Source organism: Poecilia reticulata, unplaced genomic scaffold (genome assembly GCF_000633615.1).
Source record: "Poecilia reticulata strain Guanapo unplaced genomic scaffold, Guppy_female_1.0+MT scaffold_125, whole genome shotgun sequence".
Lineage (NCBI taxonomy): Eukaryota > Metazoa > Chordata > Actinopteri > Cyprinodontiformes > Poeciliidae > Poecilia > Poecilia reticulata.
The window spans coordinates 199,606-210,671 of record NW_007615013.1 but is presented as its reverse complement, the minus strand read 5'-3'; the positions used below and the strand labels follow the sequence as shown (position 1 = coordinate 210,671).

The window sequence follows — 11,066 nt, the reverse complement described above, 5'->3', positions numbered from 1 at the left end:
CACGCACGCACACACACACACACACACACGCACGCACACACACACACACACACACCGACGACCATTTAGATCAACATTCCTTTGGACTGAGCGGTGGCAGATCAAACAAACTTTATCCCTCAACAATAATCATCTTATGGAACATTAAATAAAATTAACAGTATTTTTATTTTGTAACTTATTACAAAGAAAAAGCCGTTTTTGAATTTGAAATATTATTATGACTCTAGTTATTGGATGGCATTTGCTAAGCAGCCAATCCAGGAATATCGTTCAGTTTCCTTGGAGCTGATTGGCTAAAGAGGTGAGATGAGGAAGGCTGACAGTTTCCACTGAGGATATTAATGCATGTTTACGATTATTTACTGTTTAAACTATTAAAATAGCCTTTATAAGGCAACACAACCTAAATCTGACTTTTCTACCTCAGCCTGAACGGTGAGATCTGATGTTTCCACCTGTGGCGGCCATCTTTACTGCTGCAATCAGACTGGGTGGCGGCCATCTTTACTGCTGCAATCAGACTGGGTGGCGGCCATCTTTACTGCTGCAAACAGACTGGGTGGCGGCCATCTTTACTGCTGCAAGCAGAGAGCTGCTGGGTGGCGGCCATCTTTACTGCTGCAAACAGAGCGCTGCTGGGCGGCGGCCATCTTTAGTGGCATTAATCAGTAAACTCCTGTTACACTGTGTTTCAGAAACACTGCGTACTTCATGATCTTGTTGCTTCATTTCTTTGTTTTGGATTCTCATGAAAGTTGAAATATTATAAAAAGTTTCCAACATTCTCCAAAGTTTTTGTGGAAATGTTCCCCTCCGTTTTTCTGATGGTTTGCTGTCGTATGAAGGAATCTGCATCTTGGAGGCTGGAATCTGTTGACGCCATGCTAGTTGTTGAGCTAACGGCTAATGTTTACAAAGCAGCCAATCCCGGAGCGCCGTTCATTTTAATTGGTGTTGATTGGTTGAACCTGCAAGAAGGAAATAAGTCAAACAGTAGAAAGTAGTTCCTGCATGTTGATGCATGTTTGGCAGTTTCAGGATCTGAAGCAGGTCCAGATCGTCTCCGCTGGTCTCTGGTCTCCAGCTGGACGTCTGGTGTGTTTGCTATTCTACATCTAATGTGAGTTTAGTAGAGGAACAACATTATCTGCTTCTGGAAGATGAGTTCTGTCCTCTTGAGTTACAGCTAACGCAGGATGATGTGAATCTGTGGGAGGAGATAAATAATTCCTGCTATCTGACAGCAGCGCAGCGATAACAGCGATGACACGGCTGAATTAGTTTAACCTACTGCTTTATCCGCTTCCTGTCATGCTTATTGTTGTTTCTGTGGATTTCAGGTTATTTTCAGCGGGAACTCGCTGTCATCACTTCTCAAAAGAGGCCTGCTCCTGTGCTGCAGAGTAATTTCAGTGAGATGTGTTGACAGGGAGATTTGTGGAGTATCCAGCGTTTCTTGGCAGGTAAATGACTGTTTTAAATGTAATTTGCTCTGGGCACTACAGAAGCCCTGAAGGGCAGAAACTGGAGGCGTGAGCGCCGCTCCTGCGTTGCCGCTACCTCCGGCGATGCTTGTGTTCGATCGGCGCGTGAAGCATGTGATGGGGTTATGTAACGTCCGGTCGTCTCCGCCGCGGGACGGCGTCAGGTGGATCCAAGCCCCGCCCACTTCACGCAGTTACGCTGCGCTACGTGTGCAGACTGAGCACATTTTCCCCACATTGACCCAGATACTCGCCCTCTTCCCCAGAGAGCCGCCTTCCTCCGTATGAGAGAGGCTCATTATTTCACTGGAGTGCCTCCGTTTCTTCTGCTTCTTGCAGGGAGCGAGGAGGGAAGTGGGGCAGCGAGGAGCTGCTGCTGCGGCGCCGCGCCGCGTTCAGGCCCGGTCCACTTCCACAGGGAGCCGTTCTGGACCCACACAATTAACACACCGCAAAATACCGTCAGCAAATTATGGGCAGGATGATTATTACAAAGCTATCCCCATGTGTAATTGCACCTCTCCAAATTTGGTCAACTCATCTGAGTGTGAATCACCTAACTGGCTGCGATGTTCTGCTCGCTCTGAACGGTGATTGTGCAGCGCGGCGTGAGCTTCAGAGCTGCTCGTGTAATTAGCTGTTATTTGGAGCAAGAATCTATTAAACCAACAATTGATTTGTTGACAGATTATTGACTGGACATGGAGACGAAGTAGCTGCAGAACAAGTCTCACGTTTAAATGAAGCCGTGAGCAGCGGAAGCCGATCAGACGGAAAATAACGTCAAAAAACGTCATGTTTTAGTGTTGAACGGCTGTAAGGATGCAAAGCAACACAAAGTGATCGACACAAAGTGATCAACACAAAGTGATCMACACAAAGTGATCGACACAAAGTGATCGACACAAAGTGATCAACACAAAGTGATCGACACAAAGTGATCGACACAAAGTGATCGACACAAAGTGATCGACACAAAGTGATCAACCGTGTGTGGATGTCATGTTGTTCAATACAGAAGAAATTTCTGCTATTTGTAAAAGTTTTTATACAGTTTTTACATTTATTTTATTATTAATAATAATAATAAAACTGGATATCTAAAGGGTTGAAGCTCAGATGGGATTCAAAGAGCCTCCCCACAGCATGATGCTGCCACTACCGTGCTTCAGCGAAGCAGCGTTATGTTCAGGTTGTTCCTTTATTTGGAGATGTTCAAAGTTTTAAACGTTTAAATTCAGACCTGCTGCTGGTTCAACTGGTTCTCGTGATGCTGGGTGTTCTCCACGGAACCAGAACCAGAACCAGAACCAGAACCGGGACCAGAATGGTTTCACTTGGACAAATCTGGAGACTCTAGTCACTTGGTTGTAGATTATTGAACATTTAGATCAGCTTCATGATTCTGCGTTGCTTTTCATGGTTGTGTCACAAAATGGCAGAAAAAAAAAGTCATGAAATTTTATTTAAAAACTCAAAATGAACAAAAGTTTTAGGCTGTAAAGTTACAGGAAACTGGAGGAGTGTCTCTGTACGTCAGCCCTCCGTCGTCATGGTGAGGCACGCTGACGGCAGCATCATGCTGAGGGGATGGCTTCACCGGACGCTGTCCATCCGGTCTGATGGATCTTACAGTATCTATCGTTACAGACACCTGATCAATATCAATAAATAACGCATCAATAATTTCACTGAACTGTGATCCAAAACCGCACAGCATTCTGGGAGATGTAGGCAGAGGAAAGGCTGTAGCCGCTCAACCTCTCATGGCTAAGCTAAGCTAAGCTGGAATCAACTAGCTAACTCACTAATCGGTTACCTAGCAACTCGCTCATTCTTTGGTTACCTAGCAACAAGCTGTTGAACACATGCAGCAGCAGTTTCTGGTTCCCACAAACTGAGGATCAAACCTGAAGTTTCTGCCAGCAGTTTGGTTTTTTCAGATGTTTAAAACAAAACACCGATCAATAGTTATCAATATCAACTGATACGAAACGCTGATAGAAGTTTTTCTGCCATATTGTCCAGCCCTGCCTGGACCCACTGCGATGTTTCACCTGCTGCACTGAAGGAAGTGACGCAATCATCCGGAAAGGAAATACATCTCCAAGGAAAACACACGCCACACTTGTCAGTTTTTCAGTGGACAACCAGTGTGGCGCTAACACTGTGGAAGTTGAAGGGGTGTGAATACTTTCCCGCGCAGCGCAGAGTCTATTTAAGGAGCTGCAGCGCCACGCCTCCCTGCTGGATCCGCTCCTCCAGCTCCGCTAGCTGCGCTGCTGCACAGCGGCTTCACCATCCAGGACGGGCGGATCGGAACCAGCAGCAGCAGCGACCGGACCCGAACCGGGACCCAGAGAGGCAGAGGGAGGGGGGAGAATGTGACAACTGCTGGAGGCTGCACCGCCTTTAGGGAGGCCTCGGCTCTTGCACCTGTCCCTCTCCGTCTCCGCGACCAGGCGCAGTTCGGGCAGAGCGACGCTCCTTTCTTACCGGGGCGGCGCTCACACACACACGGACAGCCGGAGGGAGGCGCGCACACCGCCGCAGACACCGGCCAGGCAGCAGGCAGGCAGGCAGGCAGCATGACTTCAGCCTACAACCTGGATTTTCTGCCCGATATGATGGTGGAGAGCCGCCTGCTCGTCCCTGGAGACAGAATGTAAGTTATTCTCCTCTCTTTCTGCTCCTGTTTTTATTTGTATTTTATTTTTTGCGGCTGTCCGGTGTGGAGATGTTGAATCGGGTCAGAATGAACGGCCGGTCCGGATCTCAGTGGTCGGTGGGTGGATGTGCGCAGCCCGGATGCTGATGAATAAACGCCATTATGAGGAATTAACGCCGCCGCCGCCTTTATGAGCCTCTCCGATCCGATCCGATCCGCTGCGCCGAGCATGCAGAACATCCGCCATCATCACCACCGCAACCATCATCATCATCATCACCACCGGGTTTGGAGCGCCGCGTTCGGGACGCTGCAGCCGGCGGAGGAGCGCATGAAGCCCGCCGCCCTCCGCGCTGCTGCTGCTGGAGGAAATCGGATCAGAAAAAGCGCAGAAGTGGAGATGCGTGTCACATGCGCGCGTTGACGCCCTGGCTGCGTGTTTTTCTCCTCACTTTGGACACTTGGTGTGCGCGCGCGCGCGCGTGTGCGTGCTTGTGTGGACGCAGGAATGCGCCGCTATCCCGTGTCCGCTAATTGCATTTAGCTGTAATTGCGCTAAACTCGTGCAGCTCGCAGAGACAAAGGCGCTTTTGTCCCCGTCATGTCGTCATGTGTCCCGCATGTCCCGCTCCCGTCGCTCCGCTCTTGCTTCCTGTTTGCTGACGGATTTTGCTCCTTTATTTCCCAGCAGAGAGAAACCTTCACTGGGCTCCAGTTTTTCTTTTTAATTTCACTTTTTCTTCCAATAAGTTGGTGCGGCAGGAATAAAAAGTCATTAAAAGTCAGTGATGATGGATAAGATGCGGAATCCATCAGGATTCATGCAGCTGTGAGGCTCTATTTGGCTCCAAATGGACATAAATGGAGTAATTAGGAGAATATTGTTGAGTCATGGTGCGCAAAGTAATGATGCCATTTCATTTTATGGAGACATACATGCTGATATTTGAACATTTGTTGCGTTATGTAATAATTACATCCATCTGTAATGAGCTGGGATTGGCTCATTTTCCAGAGATTGGCTCTGATTGGTGATTTATCGGTTAATGTTTGAGATAAAAACATGTTAATTACAGAATAATCGGCAGGCCGGTCAGAAGTTTTATCTAGAAGTTTATTTAATGTGGATCAGTTCTTTGGATTCACAGACCTGGTTGCAACATTATCACAGAGATAAACCAGCTGGTCCGATCAGTTTTCCTCGATTGGTTCTGATCAGCGATCTCCGTTTTCTGTTGGATTTCAAACTAAGAGCTCGATTAAAAACCTGCAGAATGTAAATGTCAAGAGTTATTTCTCTGAAATTACAGAATTAAAAAGGTTAAAAATCGGCAGGCAGGTCAGAGATCAGTATTGGTCAGTGATCGGTTCATCTGATCGATTAGATCTTTATCTGATGTTAAATATGAACCATTTCATTTGTGTGTCTGATCGGCTGATACTGAGCAATCTGTGGATGAAATGCACCAACCAGGTCCAGGTGCTCTGGTTCTGTTGAGTCCAGTGCGGATCAGATGAAGGTTGGCGACATGCGCTTGGAAGCAGAAATGGGAATAATCTTGTAATCCCTTCATTTTCTGTCAGCGATCAAAGAACCTGCAGGAAAACCTTTTAATTCTGGGAAAATCCTGACCAGAGCCAGTTGAATATTTAAAATCACGGTTTACTACCTGGCGTGGAGCTCAGAGTACAGCCAGTGGTTATTGGCTGCTGATTGTCATAAACCTCTTTATTTCTAAGCCCGTGTCGTGAGGGTTTGAGATGAGTGACTTCCTGTTTGTGGCGAGTCGTGCTGCCTGCTGTGGATCAGTGAGCTGCTGTAATTAGAGGATGGGAGATAAAAAATTCCCAGCTGTGTTTTCCGTTTGTTTCCTGAAACAAAACTGCATCCCTCGCGGCTTCATTCCGGATGAAAGGCCCGGTCCACTCTGCTCCTCCGAGTCGCCTCCATTCACTCGCCGTGTAGTCTATTACCCAGAAGCTCTCGTGACGAGACGCTTTCTCATTAATCAGTGTCACCGTCTCTCACGCCGCGGGCCCGGCGGGGGCCGCCCTCCTCTTCCTCCTGCTCTTCGTCCCGTTGATGTGTTTTGCATCAGCGGCTGCTGGCCGCGTCTGGGGGAAAGTGAAGGATTTCTAAATAATGCGTGTCGCTGGAATTAGACAGGCCTATCTGTGCCCTCTTACCCAGCCGGCGAGGAGGCGGACAGGTTTAACCAGATAGCGCTTATGGAAATGACACTTTGTATTTATGTGAACACGCCACTCCGCCGAGGCTTTTCACTGCTGAGAGGTGCTCCTGGTAATCTTCTGACATACTTCTTTGCATTATTGTGTTTAACCTCTCTGTTTTAGAGCTGCTTTTCATGCCAGATGCTTCCTTTCTGCTGCGTGAAGCCGCTCTCCTCCCAGGCTTCCACTTCCTGTTGCAGCCTGACAACAACTGCTGCGTTTGGCTGCATGTTTCCTAACGTCGGCCTCGAAAAGGGACCAAAAGAAGAACAGATTGTTTTCTGTCCATCTGTTAGGGACGGACATTTATCGTATCGTTACAGAAAAACAACTGGACAACAGAAAAAAACAGATTCTGACTTTTGACATGTTTTTCCAGCGGTGATGATCCTCTTCTGTACATCATCATCATCACTCAGGCTGAAAATGATCTTTATCATGATAAGACATTTGCTTTGTCATTGTCAGTTTACTTGAACTGGTTTGAATTCATGTGACCAGAGACCGCTCCAAAAGCAGGAAGTGGACTACAGCGCAGGGCATTCTGGGTAAATAAAACCGAAACAGATGTGCTAGCTTAGCGCTAGCAGGAGAAATGGCTCATGGTTTTTTGAAATCCTCCAACCTCTAAAATCTGACGCCTCCATCTTGTTTCCATCTGGAGAAGAAGGAAGTTGTTTTTGTGTCGTTTCCTTCAGTGGTTTTTGTTGCAGCGCCCCCACAGGCCAGGAGGGGAACAGGTTTCTCAAAGCAGATGAAAATGTTGCAGTTTTGGTTCCTAATCGAACCGAATCTACCAGACTGTCAGTGGGAAGATGTGAAGAATCAGGGCTGACCGAAGACTTTTGCACAATTCCTCCCAGTTATTGTTGGAAGCAGAGAAACAGAGTTTGGTGGAAACTGGAGCAGGACCTCTGGCCTGGACTTTCCACTCCTACTCCAAGTGCAAACTGAGGCTGGGGTCCGTCTGGGAAACATGCGACCCCTCACCTCCCTGTGTTGCTGAGCTGCGAGGTTCCTCAGGGTCCCGACGCGGGAGCTGCAGCCTTCAGAGGGAACAAAATGTCCGTCCGGCCAGGAGAAACCAGAGAACGACTGTAAACTTTCCCCAGAGTGAAAACAAGCTGGGATTTCCACAGGCGAGCCAAATGTAACGCTCACCCCGGATTGTCTTTATGACCCGCACACACACACACACACACACACACACACACACACACACACACACACACACTGCGCCTTCCTGACCCCCGGCCAAGCATGAGAGGACACAAATCACGAAGCCAACAGCTGAAAGGCTCCTGTGGCCGACAACACGAGGTTCTCATGAGAAATATCTGCTGGGCTTTAAACGCCTCTGAAGCTCAATGCTGCTGATAATTCATTCAATCTGAGTTTGTTGTGCAGACCTTGGCCTGAACGCCGCTGTAGAGGAGAATTCATGTGGAAGATCATGAATCAGCCGTTTGCTGCAGCGTTTCAGGAGATGCACAGAGGAATCCAGATCAAACATCTCTGAACACGGAGAATCCAGGTTGGTGCAGTTCTGGAAATCAGATTTAACTTTTAATCCTCCAGATTCCAAGAACTGATTCTGGAAAAGTCAAAATGTGCAGCAAAATATGAAATTAGGCGATTTAGACAGATCAGTGAAGTCTAACAGTTCCACAGTTTATCCAACCCAGGATTGATTAACCACCAGAGGTGTTTAAAAGACGTGAAGAAAGCGACACGGCGGGAAAACGAAGAGCAGAGTGGAAATGACGCTGCAGGGCGAGGAAGAGGAGCGGTGAAGGTCCGACATGGACGGACATCTGGTCGGATGCTGACGTGAAAAAGAAACACGAGGAAAAAACCTGATTTCTCTGATGTTTTTGTTCATAATGTTGTTATTTAGCTGGGAAACGCGGACAGTATGTGTGATATATGGAGCGATGGAGTCGTCTTCACGCATCGCCAGCTGCAACATTGTTTTATCCCACTCAGTGTGTGTGGGTGTGTGTGCGGGTGTGTGTGCGCGTGTGTGTGTGCTGTCATGATGATGAATGTCTCCTCTGTGCTGGGGCTCAGGAGCGGTTGTCTAAGGCTGACACGGCGGTGGAGGCGGTGATGTATCACGGCCGCGCGGCGCAGCTTCATCAGGCCCGGCGTACCTGTGGCAGGGGCGTGGCCGCAGCAGGACGCGTCCAAACGGAGACACAGAGGACACACCGTCCAACATGTCTCACCTGCAGCAGATTTACCATTTTCTCTGTCAAAATTATTCATATTTTTATTGGAGTTCCTCAGTGAGGGAAACGTTAATAGTTCAGACAGTTTTAAAAAAGTTTTTGGATCCTTATTCGTCTGGGAAAACCAGCTGGGATCATTTTCAGGCACAGATTTCCCTTTAGAATGTTTTGCTTTCCAGAATGTGTCCATGATGCCGTCCAGCACTGGGTATGAAGAGTGAGTGTGAATCAGTGAACATCACTCTCCGTCCGTCACTGAGATGTAGAACGTCAACCTGCCTGCTTGTCCTCAGTTTTAGGTTAAACGTTTTTTCTGTTGCTCTGATTTGGTGCAACATTAAGGTAAACATTAATACTCCTTGTTATAAGAAAAGCATCCTGGGAATTTGACCTACCACCACGCGCTGCTCTCTTATTGGCTGCCGTTTGCAGAAAAACGCCTTTATTTTCCGTGCTGCTGATTGGCTGAACCCCAAAGAAGGAAAACTGCTGCTGTTAGCTTCTGTGGTAGCGCTAAGACTAAATTCCCAGCTGAATTTTACTTAATTGTGTTAGCATTAGCGAGGCTAATAACTAGCATGCTACGCAGCCACAGATATTCTTTCTGGGATTACAGATTTTTTTAAATAAAGTACATTTTGTTCCAGGAAGTACATAAGAGAACTTTCTAGCTTAACAACTAGCAAGCTAGGCATGCTAGTCGTTAGCCTCTCTGGTGCTAAATGTCTGTTGAAGTGGAAGCAGAGACATTTTACTGCATCTTCATGTCTGGTGTGTTTATTTTACAGTGAAGATATTTTATTAAAGAAGGAAAAGATTTAAGTGAAGATTTTAGCCGTTCATGAATCAGGATCAGACTGAACTTCCTGTGCAGCTCATTTAGCTGCAGCTGAGATAAAACCTGCCGGAGTGACACCGGCTCCAATCGAAGGTATCCAGGAGACGGAGCTGGACTCCAGCGCTCGCTCGCTGCTCCACACAAAGGAGTTCTGATCTCCCACTTCCTGTTGTGACCTTTCAGCGCGGCGGCAGGCGGCCGCATCGTTTGACACATCTGAACCGGCGCTGGCTGTGAATGTGAAACATTCAGGAGGAACGGCGGCGGCGGCGCCGCAGTTATTGTTCATCCTGCTGGTCGGTCTGTAGCCATGATGATCGTCTCTGTTAGCGGAGAGGAATCTCCTCCATCAACCTTTAATCACTTTTACTCCATCACTTCTTAATGCATCACATCAAACTGGAGGCCCAGTTGCATATTTTTCCAAATTAGCAGTAAAAAAATATAGATTTTGTTTGCAGAACATCCTGGATGGACGTGTTGATGTGAAAAGATGTTAAATATTATTTCATTTTAAGAATGTAGACAGTTATTTGATGGGTTTAATGGACCGTCCCTTCATCATGATGTCCCTTCGCCATCATGTCGGCTGCTTGCTTCCTGTTGAGATGCTGCAGCTGCTGCATGCGTCTGAATTCTGGGAGCGGCGCTCGTCGCAGGGCCTTGGAACGAATCAGCCGTGATTTATTTTTCTTTTTGTTATTATTTCAGTGCAGCATGCACACAACGGCCGCCCACGCAAACACACACCATGTGACGACGGCGCGCACGTTGCGTCCCCCGGGTTGTTGTGACAGGCTGAGAAAACGCATCTCGCTTCATGGGAAGTTTATTCTTCTTCTCTGCGTCTCTTTGTCAAACAGCTGCGTTTGGACGCTGCAGCACGTTGCTGCGCCGCGCCAGAGGGAGAGCTTACCTCATGCACGTCTCTCTGGATTCCTCTCTTTTGGCCTGCACCCCCCGTCTCCCTCTCTCTCTTGCTCTCCTCTTCATTCATGCGTGCTAAACGCTTTACCTCTGTCAACTCTTGAGTCGGAGAGGAGCTCATTACAGTGGAGAAGGAGAGGAATTTGGGATTAGGAGCAGCGTTTGTGGACTGAGCTAAAAGAGCCATCAGGACACAGAGGCTGAGGCTCACCTGCAGTATTCCTCACTGATCAGCAGCTGGGGGCGTCGCTCTGCTTTCCTCTCATTGTTCACGTTCATGTTTGTGCAAAAGCAGCTTTTATTTTGAAAGGAATGCTGTTTCTCCGCCGTTCGCTGTTAGCAGAGCTGGATGTAAAAGAGCTTCTGATCAGGCTCTTTGTTTCCTCCACCTGAAGCGGCGATCGCTCCTCTGGATTCACCAAACATGAGAAACATTTTCCCCGAACCAAAACCGCAGCTTTTTCACCGGATGTCGGGAAATTTTACAGGATTTTTATCAATCAATCGAATTTTATTTGTACAGAACATTTCAGCAGCGAAGTGCTTTACATCATCAAAACAGAGTCATGCAGCATGACTGGCTGAGAAAACAAGATAATTCCTTACTGTAGTTCACTGTAGTTTGCTGTAGTTTGCTGTAGTTCACTGTAGTTTGCTGTAGTTCACTGTAGTTTGCTGTAGTT

General features: G+C 47.6%; 1 protein-coding gene across 22 annotated transcripts in view; it reads left to right on the top strand.

The window, feature by feature from the left end:
* Positions 1-11,066, top strand: part of celf2 (cugbp, Elav-like family member 2) — a 291,608-nt gene that overhangs the window by 150,222 nt on the left and 130,320 nt on the right. For 3 of the 22 annotated variants that reach the window (XM_008401614.2, XM_017302947.1, XM_008401609.2), the window contains exon 1: positions 4,076-4,152. The exons of 17 other annotated variants lie outside the window; for them this stretch is intronic. In XM_008401614.2, the coding sequence (XP_008399836.1) occupies positions 4,076-4,152 (77 nt within the window). Of the gene's footprint in view, positions 1-3,252; positions 4,153-11,066 lie in introns of those variants that run through there. 2 more of the 22 variants (XM_008401608.2, XM_017302946.1) reach the window with 2 other exon arrangements.